Source organism: Alligator sinensis, unplaced genomic scaffold (assembly GCF_000455745.1).
Source record: "Alligator sinensis unplaced genomic scaffold, ASM45574v1 scaffold97_1, whole genome shotgun sequence".
NCBI classification, from domain to species: Eukaryota; Metazoa; Chordata; order Crocodylia; family Alligatoridae; genus Alligator; species Alligator sinensis.
This window is the reverse complement of record NW_005841921.1, coordinates 506,517-532,243: the sequence shown is the minus strand read 5'-3', so window position 1 is coordinate 532,243 and position 25,727 is coordinate 506,517. Positions and strand designations below refer to the sequence as shown.

Here is a 25,727-nt window from a genome sequence, read left to right as displayed (position 1 = left end):
TGCTGAACACTCCCTTCTTATCCAAATGTCCCACAGCTGGGCTTTCTCACCAAGACTAACAGCTCCAGGGATGTCCGTACTAATAAAAAATTATCAAAGAAGAAGCAAGCACATTCACTGTACTTACTATTATGGATCCAAAAGAAGCAAGTTGATTGTCTTGCTGACAAGCAATATCCAAATGTAGGTTACTGTCTTCATTCCAACTATTTTAGTTGGTCTAATAAAAGATACCGGATTTACCCAAAGAACCTTGTCTTTCTATGTCCTTAGATGAACATGGCTACAACGTATAATACCCCTGTCTTTGTTTCAGTATTTTTAGAGGAAAAAATTCCTAGAACTAATGCAGTTGTGTCCTTTTCTTTGTATAACTAGTTTTTCCATAATAGTGTAAGAATGGCTTTATATAAACATAACATGCTATAAGTTTCCAGTGATCTCATCTCCCATTTAGTGATACTTTTTGTGCTACTAGGCCACTTAAGTCAATGGGACTTCTGCTGTTGACATCAGTGAGAGCACAATTACAGTTTGTATTATCATCAATGCTTTCATATTTGTTGCTCTTCTGACTCATTTTCAACCAATTCTCTCTTTAAAGCACTATTATGTTTCTTGCAGGATTTGACCGTCTTGAGAATCTTGAAGAGTACACAGGATTGAAGTGTCTATGGCTGGAGTGCAACGGCTTAACAAAAATTGAGAATCTGGAGGCTCAGGCAGAGTTGCGCTGCTTATACTTGCAACTCAACTTAATTAGTAAGATTGAAAATCTTGAACCACTACAAAAGCTGGATTCTCTCAACATCAGTAACAATTATGTCAAGACCATTGAAAATCTCTGTAAGAATTCCTAGTACAGTGTGTTATTTATGTTATATTCATTTTCCCCAAGCATCCTCTTATCAATTATTATTAGTCAAAGTAGTTTACAGACTTTATTTTATTGGGTTAAAATATTGAGGGGGGGAGGGAGAAGCAAGTTCAGCAGAGCTTCTGGTAGTGGTATCAAATCTGTATGGTTAAAATGTAAACAAAACAGAAGTAATTTTGTAAATATTTTTCACTGATGACTGGAACAATTTATATAGTTACTCCATACATTGGAGTAACTACTTAATCCTTTATTTTCCTTCCTATTTATCACAGTCAAGTTGCAAACAAAAGAAGGTACAACAGAATTCATAACATGTTTAACTGACAACTGTATTTGCTTGAATCTAAAATTAATTTAAGATGACCCACCACATAATTAGATTCTATACATGGAAAATTTATAAATGTGTTACAGTTTTCCATATATGGAATCTATTTATTGGAGTGTCATCTTCAATTCATCTCTCGCACTGCTTCAGGGAGGGCAGGCAGCGGATAGGCAGGTGGTGTAGAGAGATTAATCAGCTTACCCCATGCTTGGGCCTGTCCCCCTTGGGTCCTCCTTCCCCTTGGCCTCTGTTCTGCTGCTTTACCCTGCAGCCTCTGCTTCCCATTTCTGCCTCAGTGTCTGCTCCCCCTTCCCCACAACATCTGCTTCTCCCCTCCACCTCTGCTCTGTCCCAGCAGGCTCTATCCCTGTTCTAGGGTGGGGGACTGAGCACAGCCCCAGCCTGACCCCATACTAGCCAAGCAGGCTGCATGCCACTGCTATGGAGCTGGGCTGGGGCCATGTTCAGTGCCCCAGTATGCATGAAGCAAAGGTAAGTCAGGGAAGGACAAGGTCAGGCAGGGGTGCAGAGGCTGCGTGGAAGGAACGGGAAGTAAGAGACTTCAGGGGGAGATGGTTGGGTGCAGAGGCAGAGGTGTGGGGACACACAGAAGCTATAGCTGTAGCCCCAATCCTGGGTAGGGGCTGGAACCCAAGTCACAGCGACTGCCTCCCCACTCCCAATCCCCTTCCCCCCCCCCCCCCCTTCGCACTTGATTTTAAAATGAGGGGCTTTTCCTGGGGCAGCACCTGGCCTGCTATCAGCTTCCCCAGGGGGACACCATCACCATGGAGGGAAGGATTGGGGCCTCCCCACAGCTCAGGGGCCACTTGGCCCACCGGCAGTTCTCCCCGCACTGGCAGTGGGAGATGTGGGAAGGCTATGCAGAAAAGAAGAAAAAGGATTGGGCCCCTTGCTACTTGTGCCTTTAGCAGGTGTCTGCTGAAGACAGAAGTGGTGAGGGACCCGATCTGTTTTTTCTGCAGAGCCTGCCCACCTCTCCCGCAGCCAGAGGGCAAGCTGACTAATAGCTTCAACACATTGCTGGAAACTAAACTACATAGGAATATAGTTTAGTTTGCAAGGATGCAAATTCATTTAAAACCCCCAACCTCTTGCACGTGTACAGTATGATGCCATTAAGCCACACAAGTGACATTTTCATCACGTGTACATGATAATGGCATCACATATGCAAGTGCCCAGATAAATTTATTATAAGCAAGACACAATGTTCACATTTCCATTAACTTGTGCTTGCTGCAACAAGGTATTAGCACACACCATGTTCTCAGGGCAATATAAAATTCCAAGCTTAGCTCTTGTTCCATCCAGATCAACCCACATTACTAAGCAAAAACACATTAATTAAAACAAACCACATATTACATTACATGGGTATCTTGGATCTGCCATGCACCCTAATTTATGGGTTCCTTTTCTTTCTTCAACTTACAAGTACTGACTCTCTTCCCTGACAATACTATGAGGCCTACAGTGTTTAATCTTTCAGCAAATGTTAAATACTTCAGTGAGGCCTAGGAAAACTACACAATGAAAAATAAATCCTGATATTAGAAGCATGATTTTTCCCAAAAATGTTCTTTGCAGAGGTTTATTTTTTTTTCATTGTATTGTTGTCTGACAGCTTGTCTGAGAGTGTTGCATACTCTTCAGATTGCTCACAATAGGTTACAAACTGTGGAAGATATACAGCATTTACAGGAGTGTCCAAGTGTATGTGTTCTTGACCTTTCCCACAACAAACTAGATGATCCACAAATTATAGATGTTTTGGAGACCATGCCTGATCTGGTAAGCAATAGATATATCTGAAGGTTTTTGTATATGTTCATTTTCATGCGTTTGGGCCAACAGTATCACAGAGCTCAGGACACACTAAAAATACATTTCAACAGAAGAAGGTACTTTATAAATAAAAAGCAGTGGTCAGTTATATTCTGTGAACATTTCTGATCTTTTCCCTGGATGTTTTAAAAAGAATTCCAGACAGAATTTGGATTTTAGGAACAAAAATGATGACTGTATACCAAATAACATTGGAAAAGCTCCAAATTTTACCAAAGCCCTTCATTTGAGGCTCGTGGCTCTTAATTTTGTTTTCTTTGTTCTAGCAAAGTTTGATTTGATATGATGGGAAGAGTTATATAATTTATGTAAGAATTTTAATTACCGATAAAAACCTTGGAAATTAGACCTAGTCAATGTGAAAGTAGTTGAGGTCTGCATTATTAGTAAATGCTGCTGTAGCTAATTAAATATAAAGGGGCTAATCTGCCTGTGATCTAAACCAATTCTTATGAATAGATTTTTCACTAGAATTGACCTCAAGCATTCTTAGTGCTGGGATTTTTACTATTATTTTTCAAACTTCTGGGTTTAAAGATGAAAAAGAAAGTGTCAAACAGGAGTTACATTTTAATGTTCTGCCTTTATTTTCCTTGTTTTTCTAGTGTGTGCTGAATTTGATGGGAAATGAAGTGAGAAAGAAAATTTCTAATTATCGAAAGACCCTTACCGTACGACTGAAACAATTAACATACCTGGATGATAGGCCAGTTTTTCCAAAGGACAGGTGAGAAATAGGAGTCTTATTTACACATCAGCAAATGTCAAGTGCTAATGGTCATACCACCAAATTCAGTTTTTATCCATATTGTTTTCATGCAAGAGGAGGAAGAATCTGACCAGTAGCCAAAGGGAGTGGGTAGGCTTATGCATACTAGGATTTTATAATTAGGAGTTCTCCATAAGAATGTGCAAGTATCCTCTTGTACATAACTGCCTTGCCTCGAAGTCAGTAACCCAACCTCAGCTCATAAGTTGAGTCATGAAGAAAAGAATTTAAGCTACTCTGTAATCTCTGCTTTTGTAATTAGTAGCTTTTAAAAATGTGTGCTCCTTGTCACTTAAAAATGTCTGCATCTACTGTAGTCATTGCTACTTTGTGGACCATTTTATGATTGTTAAAACGGTGATATCTCGGTAACTTTTCTTTTGCTAAAAAAATATACTTTCCCATTCCCATTAGAGCCTGTGCAGAAGCCTGGGCCAAAGGAGGGAATAAAGCTGAGAAAGAAGAAAGGGAAAAATGGGAGAACAGAGAGAGAAGGAAGATCCAAGACAGTATTGATGCTCTGGCAGCAATCAGGCAAAAAGCAGAAGAGAAAAAAAGACAAAGAGAAAGGGAACAAAGTGTTGCACATGAAAAGTGTGAAAACATAGACATAAAGTCATTGGAAGGTTTGTGGTTACAGTTTTGGATAAAGCCCCTGATCGTGTTTGCTTCAAGTCTGATTTGGAGTAATGGCCAGCCTTAACTTGCTTTGATATTACTATTGATCAAGCAATGGTCAATGGTAAAATATCTGTTATTTAGCAAGATGTAAATTCAGAACTCTGTTGAATTCACTGAAGTTATACCAGAGTAAATATCCAGTGAGTGAAAACAGAATTTGATTTATCATTCCTAGCTTGATAGGATCTAATACAACCCTGAACTTTTATTTGCTTTATTCCACTTTAGGAAACTTTCTACCATCAGGTGACAGGATTGCAACTGACAGTACTTCAGGGATATCAAATCCTTCTGAAGAAGCAGAAACTCAACGAAAGATTGAGAAATTTGTAAATGAAAGCATGGAAGTCCACAATGAATTTACATCTGCAATCTCCAACAGTGAATATCAGTCTAATATCTCAAATTGTAAGATTGTAATTAAAGTTCAGGAGGATGAGCGAGAATCAGATTCTCACAAGTGCCCAAATTTTACCACTAAAGGCGAAGGTAATGTACACTATAAATAACCAAACAAAAATTAAAGAAATAGAAAAGATGATCCTAAATTTTATGCTGATACGTGTTCCCCTCTGATCTAGTGGACAAGGATGTAAGGGCCTTGTTACACAGTACACTGTGAGCTGCAAAAATGTTGATCAACTTAGTGCTAGATTGCAGTCATACTTTCAGTTTGAGCAGTGCATCTGGAGACTGGCCACACCTTAATGGAAGAGGAGCTGGATTAGGCAGATCAAAAAAATAATCCTGCTCTGGAGTGGTGTAACTTTGAGCTACATAATAAGTGCTTTAACCCATTTAAAGGTGTTAATGTGCAGATAATCCAAGTATTAAGAGCTTTAGGAACCACCCAAAATTAATGTGTAGCAAACACCTAAAAATGAGGAAACTGACCTACTGTGTTTTCAGTGTGCAGCTGAAAAATTGCTATTTTGGGTTACATATTAAGAACGAATGAAGAAAAGAAATATAATGGAGAGAACTGATACTTTGGTATCCTCATACCTGAAATAGTTACATTGATCTACATTTCATTTTTCATGAGTTCAGAAGATGCAGTGTTTCAAAATGCAAAAGATAACTTGCAAATTAAAAGGAGTTCACTGGCAGTGTGGTAAAACAGAAAGGTAAGATACAGATGGAGCTCAGTACAACAATTTGGAGATACCAAACTAAAAGATTCAAACTGGGTTTGATAACATTTCTTATGTACATCAGGTCTGATTCTGCAAATTATACTTGAATATTATTTATGCAGTTAAGTGAGACTCTGTTCCTCTGTAAGCATTGCTTCATATGACTATGGTTTGCATAATTCAGCCTTTAAATATAATCCTTTGTAAAATAATAATAAAACACGCATTCTTGTTTAAACATGTATAATTCTACATGCGGTGTATACAGATGAAATATGTATAAATCTTAGTGAGATTTGCTGTCTAGCCAAGTCTGAGGCCATGAGACCTGTAAATTAGGTAGTCCTTTCCACCTATGTTGCCCAGTCCAGCCACAAAACATGAGTGAGGTTTAGTATTGTTGCTCATGCTATTTTATCCATTTACTGGTGGTTAAGAATGCACACGAGCACATCAGATACAATTTCCTGCTCTGCAAAAGGACTCGGAACTGCATATCACCCAGGAGAGTGCCCTAATCACCAAACCAGAGGTTATTGTGGAATGGGGTCACACTCAAACTTCTTGTTGAAGTTGTTCCTTTTTGCATGGTATAATCCAAGACTATGCTGTAGGCAACAGCAAATATAAATTTATATAGTCTAGCAGTGATGCTCAACTCATCCAGCCCCATGGGACAGATAAGTGGTGTGGAATCAGTCTGGCCCAGCCCCGCACAAGATTTGGCCACAAACTGAGCCCATGCACTGGTACAATCTAGCACACAGAACCATGTCATCCAGCACAGGGACTGCCTAACAGGTCCAAAAGTTTGGCAGCGGATGAACAGTTAGTGTTAAGTGCCACAGCTGTAGAAGCCATGGCATTTAATGCTGCCACCACTGCATTAGTCATTTTGTGCATTTAGACTTCTATGAGTAAATAAAAATAACCTATATATGTGTGTATATTTTATTCTAGAAATACTTCCAGGGAAGATGGCTACTGAAAGTGCCCTAGTAACTGAACTGAATGAATCTGCAGATGTAGAACAAATTAAACTGGAAGTTCCAGAGAAGTTTTACATTGATGTATGTATTAAGGCTGGTGTATGTAAATTAGTAATTTGTTTCAGATTTTGGGAGTTGCACATCCAGATACCATCTGTTCACAAAAAATCACTCCTTTTATGCCCTGGCTAAACAGCTGTGTGTGGCCCACCCCTGTGGAAACTTTCCCTCCCCTTTATATAGTTTACAGGCAGTTCATTCCTCCGGTGCTATCTGCCATTAAAAGAGATGTCCTGAAATTCTCAGATTAAAGAATATTTGGCCTTCCAAATCTTGTCTTCTCTGTTGCACACAGTAATTCTATAATTAGACTTCAAGAGCTCCAAATCTGATTCCAGTTTTAAGGAAATAATATTTTTCACTCAGAAACAAAGAAGATCCACTAAATTGCAATATAAAAGATGCTCATCAGGAAACAATGTAGGATCATAGGAAAGTAGGGCTGGAAGGGACTTTATAAGGTCATCTAGACCAGTCCCATGCTCAGGGCAGAATTGTCCCTATCAAAAGATGATCCAGGCAGTAGCCAGAATCCAGAACTTGTGTATAATGAAAAATTCTTCACAAAAAATTCATAAGAAAGAAATAGCCACCCAGTCATTTCATGTAAATGTCTGGGATCAGGTTTTTTTTTCAAAACTTAATTATTCAGGATACTTAATAATTAAAACTTGAACCATTATAAAACTCACAATTACCACTTCTAATACACTCCATTATTTAAGGCCCTGATACTTCAAATAATTATTCATTTGTTTACCTTTAAAGACATGGGTAATACCGTTTAAAACAATCTCTCTAGCTATAATTAAAGATCTAAACCAAGCACAAAAGGGGATAAATATTTCAGATACCTTAACTTGGTGGATTCAGGTTCTGCAGCACCGGTAAAGTCAAACTTCTTTTCTCAAGGTACTATATGTTCTTTGTTTCCTTATACAAGTCACTGTTTTTGGCATTATGATTCTTTTTAGCATCATTATAGTACCTTTACATTATCTTTTAGTTTTGCTGGGATAATTTCCAGTTTATTCTTTAAAGACCTAACCCTGCAAACACTGACTGCCTTTTTGGAGGGCTTACTAACACATTCTTCCATTGACTATTTATAAATTTTGTGCTAGCTCTGAGTATTTGTCAAAACAGATAGCTTAGAAAGTATCAAGTTTGGTGTGTACATTTTGAAGACATTCAAAAACTAGCTTTAAAGACATCTGAGTATTGTATTGACCAACAGTGTGACAATCACATGGAGTATGTAAGATTATTTTTATGGGGCTACCTTGCCCCAGATCAAGTCCTTTGGCACTTATTCTAGTGTATTGTTTAAAAAGTTTTCTTCACTATTTTTCTCATGAATTTGAGTTTGCACAAGTGTTGTTTTGATTCAGAAGAGATGCATTAAAATTTAGCCATACAGAAATAAAAACACACAACCCAGATAAATTACAACATTAATTTACTTATTAGTGCCCTGTAGTACTCCATTCTGCAGCTGTTCCCCAAACTGTGCACAGTAATGGAAAAAGATTCTGGTAGCGATAGCTAATACTCACATTACAGCAGTTCCCATAGCCACCTTTGTCAGAACCATTTTTGGGAAGCAGCAGAGAGACCCGGGGAAAGAAATCCTGGGAGTAGTCTGAGATCCAGATCTCCTCTGAGAATTTTTAAAGTTGGATAGAGTAGTGACTAAATTAGGAAGAGCGAAGGGGATGTGTAAGCACAGGTTGTAGCAGCACTACACATTATGGCATTTTACCCTGCAGCAATTGTGACAGCTTCGTCAAGCCCCAACAAGTCAAAAGAACATGGAAATGTTTAGAAGTTTATCTCTCTGCGTGTTTGCCCTGGGTGTGTTCCAGTGTGAGTTCTGGGGTCTCACACATGCATACTTTTAAGTGGCAATGCCCAGTTGATACACACATGGACCCCAACCAGCCTCAATTCACTATGCTATAATACAAAAGGTTCAGGACCAACTTCCAGTCTCATTCCCTCTCAGTGCCCTTGATGTGAAATGGAATATCAGTGTCTTAACTTCAGCGTAACTACTTAGATTTTCATTTTACTTCTATATAGTTTCTGGTGTTTTAGATGTTAATATATATTTGAGCTTCTTTGGGAAGAACAAGGAATTTCCTCTTCCAATTTATTTCTACTACCTTTCCCTGTTTTTATTTTTCACTTAATAGCAAAAAGGTTTTTATGATTAACTCACCAGGTTAAGAACTATCTGTGCCTTTTCATTTAAACAACAACCATTATATTTGGCTTTATTGCATAGAGCAGTGGTTCTCAAACTTTTTTTTTCGTGGACCACTTGAAAATTGCTGAGGATCTTGGTGGACCACTTAAACTTTTTTTTGTTCTACAAATCAAAGCACACAATTCATATTTTATTATCAGTAGTCTTACCTTACAAGTACAGATATTCTCAATTGTTCCACAACCTTTCTGCGGACCACCTGAATGGAGCTCGCGGACTAGCAGTGGTCTGAGGACCAGAGTTTGAGACCCTCTGGCTTAGAAGAGCCTCACATCTCTCTGCATGTGCACCAAAAATAGAACTGCACTACCTGTATTCTCTTTCAATATATTCTTCTCAGCTTAGTCCAAGGTACATTTCACATTTTATTGGCCTGAAAGTTGTTCAGGTGGAAAGAGGAAATGACCATCTTAGCTGTATTACATTTCAAACACCAAGTTCAGAAATAGGTCCTCTAGGGCGTGCAGATCACTCGAGGACTTTTTCTGTTGTCTTGAAAGTATTACTGTCATGGCAGGGTCCCACAGGAGGGCCGTGATCTCCTCAAGGCCCCCTTTCTGTGCCAAGTTGGCCCAAGGCCCCCCTAAAGTTCTCCCCCGCCACATCTTTGATAACACCATATATTTGGGAGGCTGCCTTTTACACCCTCTCAGTCATGTCTTGCTGGTTACTTGGACCTCGTGGTTTTCCGGACTCTTCATGGGTCCTGCTCTACAATGGGTACTTCAGGGGCACCCTAGCCTTAGGGGCTGTGCGTAGCTCCAGCCACCCCTTTACCACGCCCCAAGCCTCGCAGCTGGAATAGACGTTGTTCAGTCTGGGTCTACACCCTCCCTCTGGCACATGGGCTCTCCATGGCCCTCTCTCTCTCTGTGCCCTCTCTCTGGCACGTGGGCTCTCTGCAGCCCTGTCTCTCTCTGCGCCCTCTCTCAGGGGCCTTCTCAAGCGCTGCCGCCCTCTCTCAGGGGCTCACCATGCCTGCACTAGGGCTTCTCAGCAATGCCCCCTTCTCTGGGGCCTCTCAGCTACCCCTCTCTGGGGCTAGGGTCAGTACACCCCGAATGCTGCGCCCTTGCTGGCGCTGGGGTTCCCACACTGCTGTGGCTCCCCTATGAGGCCTCCTCCAACCCCTAGTAGCCTCACCCAAACCACCGGTGACAAACAGCAAACAAAACACAAACCCTTCAGCTATAACTTAAACAGAAGCCACTTGGCCATAATAACATTCAAGCCTACATGGGAATTCTTCATTTCACAGCTGTCAGATGCTGCTCCTTCATCAGGCCTCTCCTCTCTTCTAAGACAGAGAGCTCCTTAGCTGCTGGTAGGAAACTACCAGCCTGGCCTCAGCCCCTGGGCTTTATAAGGGCCAGGCCCTGCCCCTTACAGTCAGCTGACCGCTGGCAGGTGTGATTGCTTGTTAGCTCGGTTGCTCTGGCAACCAACAGCTGGGCTCCTTATTCATTCACTGCTAGGGTCCCTTCCCTAGCAGTTTTTCCTTCTTAGGAGCAGGGCACCTAAGTGCTCTGCTACAATTACCTTTTGTGGCTAATGCAACATCATTGGTGTAAATAAATTTATACAATGCTGTCTGCAGGATGTTGCTGGTGTATAGGTTTTGTGGAACTAAACACGTGAAAAACATCCACAGTACCTTGGAGTCACTCTAGATCGAACTCTTAGTTACTGCCAGCACCTCGATATTGTGGCAAATAGGCAGTGACGAGGGTAAACATGATAGAGGAGCTTGCTGAAACAACCTGGGGAATCGATGCTTCTACCCTTCATAGATTGACCCAGGCCCTGGTACTCTCTACAGCTGAATACTGCACTCCCATCTGGTGCCAAAGCCCTTACACCAACGCATAAGTGAATGCTGCCATGCAAGTAGTAAGTGGTGCTTTAAAATCCATACTGATTCTGTGGCTGCTGATTTTATGGACTATCACTCCCTCCACAGTGAGAAGGGATTAGGCTGAGAGTAAGAAAAGATCATGGCTGATCCTGAACTCCTGTTGTATGAAGATATCACCCACTCACCAAACTGTAAGCTAAGTCAAGGAAACCTTTCTGATTACATGCGTTCCAACTTTTATCAAACAGTCTGGATGCTGAGAGCTGCTGGTGCTAAATATGGTCTGCAGCAACAGCATGCAACAAAAATTTGGCCATATAGCTGACGATTGAGCTTCTGGGTTTCTGCCTGCAATGTAAATATTGGACTGTGCAGAACCACATTTGCATGGGACATGGAAAGTGTGCCTATTTAGTGAACAAATGGGGCATTAAAACTTACCAAACTGCATATGCAGTGAGGTGCAGTCAGTGAGCCACACTGCAGACTCCTGCCCTGATTATGGAGGGATTAAAGCAATTCACTTAGCTGGCCCAGATGTCATTAACTGATTATCAAACCTCAACATACAACTTTAATTAACCTGCACCTTCTCTGCTGTTGCTTGCCCTAGCCATATGAAAGAAGTTCAAGGTAGGGTTTTGGCTGGGACACCTGGGATCTAGTGTTGAAACACCATCTTAAAGCATATCACTCTACTGACCCTGGAAAGGTTTAAGCTCTCTTCAATTATTGAGCAGCAGGTGCACGTTGCAACAGTGACAGTCAGAGGAGGAAGGTGTGCCTGAACAAAAAGTTTCACCACCTGTGATCCTCACCAGATGAAGAAGTGACACTGGCCTCAGCCTCATTTTCTAATGGCTTTAGGACCCTACAGTGACAGATGAAGAAGATAACAGAGGCTCAGCATATTTGTCTGGAAGAGGTACCTAAAACCCCTAACAAATTATTAGACCTTCTTGAGACTGCTAACACTCACCAAAACTGACATACTGCCTTGGTAGATTTTAAAGCACCTTGCCTGTGGAAAGGACCATTCCAACCCCTACATCAGAAGTACAGAGAAGAAATAGAATGTTCCACCTGGAAGGATGGAATATTGTATTCACAGCTTTCTTCCAATTCTCTTGGGGTCAGAGTAGCCAAAAAAAAAAACAAAACCTTTTGAATATGTGTAGCAGCTCTCTAGCTCTTTGCTATGTTTCCAGGTTCTGTTAAATGTGTTTTTATTATAGAGAGCTATTTAACAGTTCACTGATAATTTGCCTCAAGAGACTTTGTTATGCAAAATCTACTTTGATCCAGCTGATAGTTCTTTGCAGTATATAGCAACTGCCATGCTAATGACATGTTTTTCTTGATCAAGGATCTCTTTCATTCCAAGCAAGCGCGAGTGAGGGTGGAAGATTTGCCTTTAGGGACAGCAGTCTTTTCAGTAAAAAGACAATCAATTCGGTCCATATATCAGAACTCTCTCCTGGGCTACACTTTGATCTTATTGAATCTATTCTTCTGCAACAAATGACAGGACAATTCCCCCAATCCTTTATCATGAGCATTCTTACAAGCCACCACTGCTATGTGAATGGGTGCAAAAGAGAAGATTCTAATCTGCCTTTCTCATATGATAGCCTTTGCATGACTATCTTTTGCTAAACATCAGTGGGCACATCTACACATTAGATGCGCCCACATGAGTGGGCGCATCTAATCCCAAGTACTTCATTAACATGTGCACCTGGGACCACAGCACACTGAGCCAAGTCAGAGGAGCCTTGGCTGGCAAGGGTCCCAGGGGTCAGCGTGCCAGCCTGGGGCTGCTTTGACCTGGCTGAACGTGTTACACTGGAGCTGGCTGGGACACAAGGGTGCTTCAGCCTGGGGCTAGCTAGCAGCAGCCCCCACACTGAAGCACCCTCATGCCCCAGCCAGCCCAATCAGCCTCTACACATGCAGTGCAGCGGAGTAAAAAACTCCACAGCAAGGTACTACAGTACTTGTATTTAGAAGTACTACTCTGCTGTGGAGTTAATTAGTTTCTTACGGCCTAATAGGGCTACACGTGTAGATGCCGAGACATTTACTGTGGAACTAATTAGTCTGCTCCATAGTAACATTTGTGTAGATGCACCCAGTGAGACTTGCACACCAATCAGTCTTTCAGATCTAGCTCACTCATTCCTATTTTTCAGCACCTTATTGAGGAAGCCTTTAATTGTTATTGACAGCATACATAAAAGTGCATTTGGGTTGTCACTGAAAAATATTTCTGCTGATTTAACAGTCCAGTTTTGTACACTAATTGGTCCAAACCAACTTTCCCTGTTTCTTTCAGGGGCCATCTCATAGGAAGTTTCTTTTAGAAGGAATGCAGTTCTGATTCCAATTAGGTACAGAATATCCTATACCTCCCTAACAGAGAATGAAAGATTTTAATTTCAGATACTTCTTTTTCCAAAAAAAGGCTATCCTTTCTTTTGCAACTTTCAAACTATCCTTTCTTTTAAAACTTTGTGGTCTGTTAGCCATTCCTAGTCATGTGTCTCTTCTATTTCATAGCCCTGAAGTCTGTTTTCAGCTGTAGCTAAAAACCATAACTCAGGTGTGGTAAATATTAACTCAGGTGTAGAAATGACTGACAGTGAAATATTGGATACACTGTAAAAGACATTCAAGAAGACTGGATTTTGTTTTATGAATCTGAATAAGAGATTATATAGGATGGAATATGCAGTTCCTTGATGGATTTTGTTTTTGTGGGCATCAGTCGGTCTTGCGAGACAATAAAATAACACCACATGAGACATCGGCCCAATGAAAGTAGTCCTTGTTTGAAAATAAAGTGAAGCTGGGGTGACGTCTCCAGGGCGCAAAAGCTTAGTCAGATCTAAATATTTGGCCTCTGTTTGCTTCTTGTTAAAAACTGGAACTTTGAAAATCACAGATAACTCATATTCTTCTTTTACTGTAGGCTTTAGCATTAACCTCCACACGCATTTACTTCCATTTAGATATCAGTTAGGTTTAAGTGCTGCATGGGATACAGTGCAGAAACTTCTCAGAATCAGTGCCTTAGCCCAATAGATCTTCAGCATCGTAACTATCATGCAGGTTACTTTATTTGTGGATTACTGAGTAAGTAGAGCACAGCCTCCATTTGCCCCTTTTTATAGTCTTGCTGTCCCAGACTTTTTCTCTCTTTTTTGCTCACTGGCACATTGTACATTGTACTGTAATAGAGAGCAGTTACCCTTCTGTTTAACATTACTGCAGTCCTGAATTTGGAAGCATATATGCTTTTCTTTATCAAGCATGCATGTGATAAGACTTCTATTTTGGGGGGTGATGACTGCAGTGACTTCTAGTAAGGGTCTGCCAACATTAAATATGTAGTTTAGATCTCAAGTTTCAAATGGGCTAGAAGTCACCTTTTCCTTTAATCAGCTATTTGTGATTTTCTTCAGGAACTGCCTGATTTAGAAGATGTAGGTGCTAGTGAATTCTCTCAAGAAGAGGAAATCTCAACCAGAAAGGTGAGCTTCTTGCTAATTCTCATCAATTTAGTATTTTCCTTCTGACATGCATTAATTAATCCATTAATTAATAAATAAAGTACAAGTTGTACTTTTCTGGTTTGAGAGAATAGTTAGGTTTTGATTTTATATAGTAAAATATACAAGCATGTTCTGTAACCATTCAAAAGTAAAATGAGTCTCATTGTTTTAACTTGAATTTCCACATTATCTCTGTTAAAAACACATTTTATATATGTTCTAGTGTGTATAAAATGCTTAAGCTCCCACTGAAACAGATACAGAAACCCAGGTGTTCTCTCCCTAGCCCACATGAGTGGCCTAACCACCAAAACCGTAGAGTTATTCTTCTGCTCTATGAAGCTTTAAGTATCTTATATAAAAGAGAAGAGTATCAACAAGAGAGAAACTCACCTCAGAAAACTAAGACACTTTTACACGTGCTGTGGGAGGGGGAGCAGCATATTAATTAGAGTGGCTCCAAGAGCTGCTCTAATTAAAGCACCACCACATCCTGTATCAGCATCCCCACGCTTAAAAACAGCAGCAGGGGTACTTGAAATAAAACTCATTTGACAGACTTTAGTTCAAGTGCCCCTGCTGCCATTTTTAAGCACGAGGACACTGATACATGAGACACAGGAGGCTGCTGGAGTAATTGCCAGGCTCCAGCAGATTCAGTTAATTGAGTCTTCTCTGATGCACTGGAATTCTAGCACGTCGGAGCAGCCTTCACCCATAAAGTCCAGTACTTAGTATACTCTTCTGAAGTGTGGAAGACTCATGTTTATATCTCTTTTCTGAATCAGGTAGAAAGGGCATTTGAACCTAGGTCTCCCACATCCTAGTTTGGTGTCCTAAATTCTGGGACAGTGTGCTGATGGTACCTCCTCCTGTATTTTTTTAAAAGTGGGCTTTTTCTTTACAAAATGCACAAAATTACGCAAATGAAGCTATTTCATTCAACTTAAAATGATTTTTGATTCCCTAAAAATTTTAGTTTCAGGTTAAACTAAAACATTGTTTGTTTTTTTCAATTTATTTTCTAAACCTGTCAATTAATTTGCGCAAGCTACTCCTAACTTTGAGGTGTTTAGAGTTTGTTGTTACTACTATTTTGTTCACTTTTAATAAGATCATTACCAGTGAAATCTGAACTGTTTAGTTTATAACAGACTAATTCAAGACTGAGGCAGTGCAACTAATTAGTGAAAAATTCAGCTCATATCGATCAAGTAATCCTAGTATTTTTGCCCTCTAGAAAAGTGAAACTGTAGAACTGAGACTATGTAGTTAGCAGATAACCCATGAACAATGGGGAGCATGAAATACCTGAAGAGGGGTTATAAAGAGAATGGCAGTAGACTATTTTCTGTGACTTCAAGGGATAGGACAAGTGGTAACAATCATAAAACAGACAACCAATTTGATTCACATGAGAGTGTTTTGTGCTGCATCAAATCCAGACTTTACAGGCAGCTAAGCTCAATGTCCCACGTTAAGTACCTGTGAATTATCCAGATTGATACTTTGCCTCAGAACAATTGTATCTAATTCAGTTTACTTGCCATGTAAGCCTAGTATGTAAATGGATGGGCCCAGTGAGTCATAATCAAGGCTGCATCAAACTGGTTGTCTATTTATAACCTTTAAGTTCAAAGAGGGAAATTTAGATTGGCTATTAGAAAGAACTTTCTCACTACAAGAATCATGAAACACTAAAATAGATTACCTAGAGAAGTTAGGAAATCCCCATTGTTGTACATTTTTAAGAGCAAGTTAAGAGATATGCCTGTCTGGGATGGTTTAAACATGGCTGTTCCTGCCTTGAAGAGTAAGGGGTTGTGCTAGATGACCTCCTGCCCTACTTTTCTGTGATTCTATCATTTTAAGTGAGAATAGTCACATGGATCTGAGAGCAGAAGTTTGCCTTTACGTTGTAATATACATTTTTAGTAGCTGCTCCTTTACAAAAAGCTTCTTTTCAGTTGTCTTTTTCTATCTTTATAGCAAACATATCATCCAAAGATTGAAATAATTTCTGAAGTAACTAATGATGAGGAGTCTTTATCAGAGGAATATGGTAAAACCACATTTGAGAATTTAGTAACAGAAGAGATCCCAACAGCCATCTTTTCAAATATATACAAAGTACCTGAAGACAGTCAAAAGAAAACCTTAAGTCCCCTTGTGGAAGCCTTATTAGCAGAGCCTTTGAATACAGAGACAAACTTGGAGACCAAAAATAACCAAGCCAGACCTCCAAAACCATTGGTACTAGAGATTATTCCTGAAAATGAGTGTGATATGCCAGTGTCATCAGCCTGCAATAAAGTGGATAATGGTAATGATCCAGTCCCATGGGAAGAGGTCAGTGGGGACAATCACATTGCACCCTTTTGTTCTGGTAAGATTATTTTAACAGGATGTGAAAGAAAAGGAAAAAAATCAATCACATAAACCATGTGAAATAGCAAATGGTGCCTCTATCTTCAATGAAGGGTTTTGTTCATCCTTGTCAATAAAGGTTAATGGGGATCACATCAGTCCCCTGGCTCTACCTTTCAATTTTTACTCTTCTGGAAGAGTATTAATGGAAAAGGGCATTATTTTGCCCTTTTCCATGCAAATATTTTTGATAGGTTTCATTTGGGGGTTAAGAGTCTTTTTTTCCAGTAATAAATGCACAAATCACAATTTCAAATATCTTTGTGCTTTAACAGGGACTAGTGTTGACGACAAAACTGATCAGTGCCTAGCTGAGAATGGAACGATTGCTCATAAACCACAAGACGGCAACAACCAGATTGAATATGGATTAGATTAGCAATGGATAAAATGGACTGAATTTGGAATAAGTCACTGAGGCTGATTTATGAAACTTCCAAAATACCCAGTTTAGCAATTATTCAGTTAATCAAACACCAGAGACAACACTTTTGGTAACCTTATTCAGAACTACTGCCTTAATAAAAGGCCTATTGCCCCATTACCCACTCTCAGCCAGCAAAACAGCTTAGCCCTCAGAAACACTATGCTAAAAGGCAGTACTGTTGTGAACATCAGAGAAATTTGTGCCAAATATGTTACTGTGCAGAAAGGAAGTGCTAATATCTAGCAAATCCACAGATGAAAAGTGCCTTATGGGCTGATTTTCAAGATACTGAGCTCCCTCAAGAGTTAGTAACAATTATGAGTGCTCAGTACCTTTGAAAACCAGGTACCTGATATTTAAAATTTGAATGCAGGCTTTTTTTTCAGAGTTCTCTTTATTTCTCACATTTTGACAAAAAACCCCAAAACATATTTCTATCCTAGAATGCTGTTTATTTACTTAGTTTTAACCCAGAGCTCATTGTTGTTTCTTGTTTGGTTAAATAAAGATTCTGTTAGGAATATGGTGTATTGTTAACTTGTATTACAGTCCCACGTGTATATTTTAGCAGATATGTGTCAGATAAATGCTCAGTGAAACCCAAGCTAACCGACTTAGTAAGATACAAATATTCATACACAAGTGCATATGCAAATTATGGACACACATTTTTGTACATTCAGCTAGGTCCACTTATTTCTAAACTACTCCAAGACTATAATGATGCTGAGTCATCTGCAGTTCCAGTATAAATTAATATCCACCCCCGCATCACACAGGAATAGACCCCAACCCCATGAGGTAATAGGTGTTTTAGTTCAATACAAGAAAATGAACACAGGTTAATATATTACTTCTTTTAGAAGGACCTGCGATGCTCACAGATCTGTTGTAAGTAGATTTTCCCTAACATATACAAGTTCTTAGATCAATGCAATAATCCACTTTGCAAATAACAGGCCAGGCTGTACCAATGAACCTAAAGTCTCTGTTATAACATTGGAGGCCAGAATCTGTTCTCTTCATCAATGCCAAAAATGAAGTAAGGATTAACTTGTGACAGTTGTACTCTGGACCTTCTTCATTTTGTCCTGACAAGCACGGGACAATATTCCAGGGTTTTATGCAGGGAGCAGCTGTGCTGCTTTTTGCCATAATGAAAGTTGAGTTTGGAGACAGTACTAGTACATACACATCCTCATGGATCCAGGTGAGAGGGATCCAGATAGGAGAGTGAAAAGATCACATCTCTAGTTACAATAGCTATTCACCCCTGGTGGGAACGCAGAAGAGGGGTGTGCTGGGATTTAAAAAAAAAAAACTTGTCTAAAAAGAGTAGATAAGGCCTGACCAAAGTGTAACAGAAAGCTTGGGATTCCCTAGGTACTTTAAGGGAGAAAGGGCCCAGGGAGAGATCTAGGTGGAGAGGAAGCTACAGAAGAGCTGGCCCAGGGGAACAGGAACTATGAGTGCTCACTCAGAGCTACCACAATAGGACTATACCTGCACGAACCTACTACAGTGCTAGTTGCTCCATAGTAGGACAGCAGATGGGCTGCCCTGGAGACCAGGCAGTGAATCTAAACAGTGGGCACCTGCGGCCAACCCTGTGAAGTCACCTGAACAGAAAGGGGCGGGGCCTGAGAAGAATATAAGCCAGGGCCAAAGCCAAGGCAGGCAGGCAGGCCAGTCCTGCAAGCTGTGAGGGAAGGGAAGGCGTGTCTGGCTAGGAAAGTGGCAAGAGAGTGCCTGATGGACTTCTGAGCTGCCTTGGGACTACCAGTGAGATGCTGAGAGCTCACGGAGATATAACCCAGAGCTGGGGGTTATGTTGGTACCTAGTGAGGTTAGGCTAACAAACCAGGTGTTTGTTAGCCTAACCTGAGGTGAGGGAAGCTTTTGCCTTTTGTAACCCAGGCAGTACTCCAAGAGGTACCCCCTCTCCAATTGAAGGGATCAAAACAGGTGCACAAGTGCTGTGGGAGGTGTAGGGACTTTCCTCCCGCTATACAGCAGAGCCAGACCATCAGTGGGGACTTAACCATATACCTTTTAATGAGAGAACAATAGTGGGAACATAACCAGTATAAACCAGGGGGTATAGGGGAAACTACAATGCTCCGAGGCGGCAGGATTCAACAAAGGTTAGACACAATCATAGACATGTTCATCCAGTTGACAAAAGACAGGGTTAACCAAAATGTAAAACACAAACAGCAGAACAAACAATACTGGTTAGTGAAATATAAAAAGGCACAAAATACAAAATGACAAGGAATATAGGGCCTAGGTACCTGGAGGGGGAGAAAGGGGGAAAACACAGTGGCCCCTTTCTACTGCAAGAAGAATTTCTCCCTGTTAGCTCACTCATCCCAAGTCACCCCACCTGAGACTTGAACTCAGACCTCTTACATGGTTAGTAGAAGCTCTACCACATAGCTACCAACGCTGGTACTACCCTAAGCTGCTAGGGGTCTTGACCTTCCAGGAGCCCTGGCCTCACATCAAGCTTCCTGGCCTCTTATTGGAGGAGCTGGAAGCAGGGCTGGGAACCTCTCAGGTCGCTGCTCAGATCCTTGCTGGAGCTGGGGAGCATCTCCTGCTGGCTGCAGCCTCTCATAGGTGATCCTGGATCCCAGCAGGGAGCCTCTCCTGCCGGCCGCAAGCCGCACTGCTGATGGTCCAACTGCTGCCTGCAGGTCCCACTCCTTCAGGCTCTTCTGGGGCAACTGGTCCCACCCTACTGGCTCAGCTCTTTGAATCTCCTTCCTTGTGGTCCCTCACTGGTCTCCCCTGAGTCAGCCGTGCTGCCCCTTTTATCTCCCTCCAGGTGACCCAAGGGGCAAATCAGGGGACACAGAGGGTGAGTCTCTGGGGCCTGATTGGTGAGGAAAGGGAATCCCAAGTCCTCCAATCACCTTTTGCCCTTTCAAAACCCCTGGGCTAAGTCACTGCCAGCTAGCCTGTCACACTTGTAAAGTGGCAGCATGCTGTTTTCAATTTTGTTGATGTTGGTGATCCCAGTAGGGAGAGTCAGGGTTTGAACTACAGGGGAGCTTGGAGCTGGACTCCCCCATAAGAGATGAGAGATCCCCCTTAAGAGCCCTCCCTGGCCTACCCCATGTCTCAGGTGGTGGCAGCAGCTCCTTCTGGCTGGAGTTTGTGTTCTAGCCAGGGGGTTTATCTTTTGGTTACAGTTTCAACAAGGTTTGGGTTGGGACTGTGAGGGATGGCTTTTAGGCATCCCATTAGTGCCCCAGGGGCACATGATCACCTTGAGCCTTGCTGGGGGGCAGGCTTAAGGCAGAGCAAGCTCAGAGCCTAGAGCAGGGTGGAGCATGGGGCTCAAGAGCCCAGAGTAGAGCATGAGGCCAGAGTTTCCAGTGTCTGAGATGGGCAGAGACAGGACCAAGGGCTTAGCACCCAGGAGGGCCTAAGCTGGAGCCCAATAGGACAAGGCTGGAGCTAAAGCCTGGAAACTGGGTCTAACAGTGGATCATGAGCTAAATGGGCCAGTTACAGAAAGGGGTGGAAGCCAAGTGAACTAAGACCCCTATAAGGGACTGATCGGATTGTCACAGCGAGGCATGGGACATGGTATAGGGCTGGACAGAGCCATGTAATTAGCCTTAAGGTAGGGGTGGGCAAAATATGGCCCGCAAGCTGGATCCGGCCCACAGGTAGGCACCAACCAAGTAATTGTATCCAGCCCTACCCGCAGCTGACCCTGCTGTGCTCTGCCTGGAGCTGAGTCCTGCCTGAGGCAGAGCGTGCTGTGCTCCCAGCCTCCCCCGCCAGCAAGCACAGCTTCTGAGCAGGGCTCCTGCTGCTGCCACTGCCCAGGGAACTGCTGGGCTTCCCCAGCCTCCACTAACTCAGGAAAGGGCAGGAAAGCAGTTGCCACCACCAGCAGCAACAGAAGCCCCTGTGAGAGAGGAGGGGGGACAGGAAGCTGAGCCTGGCATCACCAGTCCCTTAATCTTTGTCCCACACCTGCCCGGCAGGGCTTCAGCCAAGTTTGCACTGGCTCCTGCTGCAAAGGTCAGGGGTTAGGGGACAGGACTTCCAGTCACAAGATGGTGACCAGGGGGTGGGGCACCTGCTAAGAGGCAGAAATACCCTTGCGGCCCTTAACGCTTCACCAACACTCGTTAAGTGGCCATCCACCTGAAATAATTGCTCGCCCCTGCCTTGGGCTTATGGGTGCCTTGGACACAGATGGGCTGAAAATGCTTACTCAGCCTAAAGGCAGGATAGAAGCCACTGGTGTTCAGGAGGGATCTGCTGGCTATTGGACACAGTAAGGCTCACTCTAAGACTCACAAGGCAGCCTCACCTTCAATCCAATAAGTACATCAAGATGTGGTAGACAAAAAAGTGGAAAGGGAACCCTAGATGCAGAGCTGGGTACAGGTTATGGGGCCACCAGGGGCTGTCACAACCACCCCTGGGACACAACTTGGTAACTTAGATCAAGTCACTGTGACATTTTGTTGGTACAGGCTATTGTCTCCATCCAACACCATAGCATTATGACCCTACCTAATAATGTTAATAATAACATAATAGTGTTAATGGTCAAGGCATTCTTTTGTCTGTATTGCTCTGTCCAGTTCATGTATGCAGGTGCTGCAGCTACATAGGCGCAAAAGCAAATGGGAAAACTCTTGAGAGGTTGTAGAAGCTTTGCCAGAGTGTGCTCAGGAGCATCCTGGGCAGAATGTGCTGCTACTCAAGTATGAAAATGTGCTTAGTCACACTGACGCAATCAAGGAGTATACCATGAAAACAACCAGTTACCCAGAGCCAATGTGGGTGGAATTTAACACAATCTGACCCATTATATTCTATAGACACATTGTTACATAACACAGCAGATTATTTAGGTTGCCCCCTATGCGGTGAGATGCCTGGACAATAGAACTGATTCCTTTTCTGTGCAAACAGATCAAGCTGCCTGTACGCGGGGGATACCTCACCTCTCTATAGTATTGCCATGTTCAGCATATGAATTGTGCATTATAATATATGTGAGTGGCTATTATTTTGTTCACAAGGAAAGATGCAGTGCTATAAACAGAAGATAAGAGATATGAGGCAGTCCCTGAGGGTGGGTAGTGTTGTGAATGTGGAAACTGAGGGATTGACTCTTGGGACCAGAAAAAGACAAATATTCTAGGTTGAAGAAGCTCCCCATCAATGGAGAAGGATTTATTGAGACCCAGAACAGAATTTGTACCAAGAGAGTTAGCATTGTGCTAGCCACTAGCACCTCTCCTCCCTCCTATACTGTCTCAAATACCTCTGACCTTCAGGGAATCAGGAATTCACCTAGGATGCTCTTAGAAATGTGGTAGCTGAGGGAGAATAAACTTTAAGGAACAGAAAAAGTGCAGGTTCCAAGCTAAAGCAGCTCCCCCGATATCTGTCTAGAGCACAGTTTGCTTCTGGCTGGTTTTACTACTGTTGTCACAGAAATTCCAAAAAATGTGACAGAGGGGATGGCACAAAGACCTGCGATGACATCATGGTGAGACAAGGGAGTGGGGCAAGCTGATCACAATGCCAAATACGGGCCGTAGCAATGATGTCAGGCAAAAATATTATGATGCAGGGAGTGTTGGGTTGGTCACCAGGAGCTCTGGTGTATCCCCCTGGGTGAGGGCCCAGAGCACATGGCTCTGACTGGAAGTAGGTTGCTCCCCATTAACAAAGGAGGGTTGCACAAGGATTCTCATGAACGGAAGGAAGCGAAGCAAGCTTGCCCAAAGCAGCATCCCTGCGACTTTCTGGCTTTAGGGCGGATGTCAATGGAAATCATTTTGACCTATTCTGTTTGACATGGGCAAACACCCCCAGAGTGTAACCAAGCCCTCAGACTTGAATAAGGAGGGAGGATAGTGGGTGCCAGGCTGAAGCGCAAAGCAAGGTCCACAGGCATAGTATCCAGCAATGACTTGAGCAAAATGGTCCTTGCTCCAATGCCTGGGGGCCACCGACCCTGGTTGCCAGGGGCTCTGGTGTTTCCCCCTGGGTGAGGGCCCCGAGCATGTGGCCCTGAGTGGAGGTAGGCTACTCCCTCCTCCTAAAGGAGAGTTTCAGAAGGATTCACATGAAAACTGGAATGAAGCGAAGCACGCTTGCCCGAAGCACCCTCCCTGCACCTTTCTAGCTTTGGAGCAGGCATCGATGGAGATCATTTGGGACCATCATGTACGACACGGGCTAACACACCCAGAGCGTAGACAAGCCCTGACAACTGAACAAGGAGGGAGGATTGGGGAAAAGGGCAGCGGGTGCAGACTGGGAGAGCGAGAGACTCAGAAAGGCAGGGCTGGGGGAGGAGGTGGATGGAAGGAGTGAGAAGAAATAGCAGGGAAATGAGGAAAGGAGAGAAGAGCGAAAGGAAGCATCAGTGCCGGGGCAGAGGGCAGCAGGGTCCATAAGCATGGTATCCAGCAGGGGCTTGAGCACAATGGCCCTTGCTCCCATGCGCAGGGGCCACCGACCGCCACATTTTTGCCTTCCTCTGGGCATTGAGCAGGGGTCATCCCCTAGGGCCCATTCCCAACTGACAATAAACACCATGCACCAAGGAATCCGTCTTGTCTCATAATTTGCGGTCACTAATGCGTGTGTGGACGGTGTCCTGTGCACACACCGTCCCCTGGGCTCAGTCCACTGCACCCTCCCTTCCTGTGGCTGCTCCCCTCTCCCGCCCCACTCGCTCCAGCTCTTTCCATTTGCTGGCCCCCCCGCACTAGGGTTGGGCTCGTTTCCTTCCCATGTCTCTGTGCTCTGAGACCCTCTTTTCTACCTCTGTCTTTGCTTCTCCCTCTCTCATAAAGAAATGGCCGGCTCCTGCTTCACTCTCTTGCTGGCATGGAAAGAGGGGATTTTCTTGGGAAAGATGGGAAAACGTCTGTATTTCGATCCTTTAAAAAACAACAACAAAACAGCTAGTCAAGTCTGTATCAAGTCTGGATTTGTGCTCTGATGGTGCCATGTTTCACCATCTCATTACCAAAAGAGGATGTGGCCCTTGGAAGAGAAGACAGAGAGTGTGAACGAGAGAGGGGGAGATCCTCAGGATCATCAGGTGGAAACCCGTGCAGCCGCATCTTCCCTGGGGTGAGGAAGGAAATGGAGGGGCAGCTGCTCAGCTTTCCCGTACAAGAAAAACCCCAAAGGAGCTCTAGCTGCTGAGCGGGGACAGAACCCACGCTGGTACAACTGGCTCCATCTCCTGAGGGGGAAGGGAAACCCCTGGCAGGCAACACCAATGAGCCTGAAACCAAGAGAAAGGCACCTGAGATGACATCATGGTGAGACAAGGGAGCAGGGCAAGGTGGGCCCTTAGCTCACAATGCCCAGTAGGAGCTGTGGCGATGATATCTGGCAACACTATTATGATGCAGGGAGTGTTGGGTTGTTTGCCAGGGGCTCTGTTGTTTCTCCCTTGTTGAGGGCCCAGAGTACGTGGCCCTGAGTAGAGGTAGGTTACTCCCTCATTCAAAAAGAGATTTTCAGAAGGCACATTGTCACCAGACCTGCAATGTTTTTTGCCTTCCTCTGGGCTTTGAGCAGGGGTCATCCTCTATTGCCTATTGCAAATTGACAATAAAAATCATTGAACATGGATTTTTAGTCCTCTTGTCATTTACAAGTAATTCATACATGCATGGAGCCTGCTGTGTGCCATGTTCTTTCCTTGGTTGTCTGCCCACCAAGCCCTTGCTTTCTTTGGCTGCTCACCTCACCCACTGCAGTGACTCCACCTCTTTCCATTTGCTCTCCTATCTCACTGTTGTTGTACTCTTCTTCCCACATCTCCTTCCTGGGAGAGAGTTGATCCTCCCATTTTCTCTTCTGCTGCTGTCTATGCTTCTCTCTTTTTCATAAACTAACAGCCGACCTCCACTTCACTCCTTTGCTGCCATGGGCAGTGAGGACTTTCCCAGTGAAGATGGGAAAATGTCCGTTTTTGAATCTATATATACAATAAGTACTAAAGTCTCTGTCAAAAATGGATCCCTGCATTGATGGTGCCACCTTTCACAATCTAGTTATTGAAACTAGTTTTGCCCTTTGGACAATGTGAGAGAGAGCGACAGAGAGACTCTCAATCTCAGGTGGAAACACATGGATCTGGTTTTCTACTTGGTGGTTATGCTGATTATATGGTTTCAGTCTCTGGGAACTGAGGGCCACCCTCCTCATTTGTTTTACATGAAGTTAATGTCCTGTTGCTACAAGAAATACGTATTGTTCATCTGCTCAACTCTGGTGCTGCCTAATGGGTGAATGATTTGTCTCTCCAGTACTGCTATATTAATCTACAATTAGTTTTCATCTCTTTACTGTACAATCTCCTGTGGCAGGAAGAGGGACTGTAGCAGGGCACTGTGTGTGCCTGCCACTTTAAGGGCCTGGAGCTGGCAGCCACCAGATGCCTGACAAGGGCAGCCATTTTGGGAGGTAAG

General features: G+C 43.0%; 2 protein-coding genes across 12 annotated transcripts in view; one reads left to right on the top strand and one right to left on the bottom strand.

The window, feature by feature from the left end:
- HSDL1 (hydroxysteroid dehydrogenase like 1) overlaps positions 1–10,295 on the bottom strand; it is a 39,761-nt gene extending 29,466 nt beyond the window's left edge. The window contains exons 1-2 of the mRNA XM_014517681.2: positions 10,218–10,295; positions 8,269–8,404 (exon numbers count right to left, since the gene is read on the bottom strand). Coding sequence (XP_014373167.1) covers positions 8,269–8,306 — 38 coding nt within the window. The 5' untranslated portion in view covers positions 8,307–8,404; positions 10,218–10,295. The remainder of the gene's footprint in view (positions 1–8,268; positions 8,405–10,217) is intronic.
- DNAAF1 (dynein axonemal assembly factor 1) overlaps positions 1–18,026 on the top strand; it is a 32,396-nt gene extending 14,370 nt beyond the window's left edge. For 7 of the 11 annotated variants that reach the window (XM_025198416.1, XM_014517679.2, XM_014517677.2 and 4 more), the window contains 9 exons: positions 625–846; positions 2,857–3,023; positions 3,683–3,804; positions 4,261–4,472; positions 4,756–5,016; positions 6,624–6,733; positions 14,301–14,369; positions 16,380–16,776; positions 17,093–18,025. In XM_025198416.1, the coding sequence (XP_025054201.1) occupies positions 625–846; positions 2,857–3,023; positions 3,683–3,804; positions 4,261–4,472; positions 4,756–5,016; positions 6,624–6,733; positions 14,301–14,369; positions 16,380–16,776; positions 17,093–17,196 (1,664 nt within the window). In that variant the 3' untranslated portion in view covers positions 17,197–18,025. Of the gene's footprint in view, positions 1–624; positions 847–2,856; positions 3,024–3,682; positions 3,805–4,260; positions 4,473–4,755; positions 5,017–6,623; positions 6,734–14,300; positions 14,370–16,379; positions 16,777–17,092 lie in introns of all 11 variants that reach the window. The other 4 variants (XM_025198413.1, XM_025198417.1, XM_025198420.1 and 1 more) reach the window with 4 other exon arrangements.
- The last annotated feature ends 7,701 nt before the right edge of the window (positions 18,027–25,727 follow it).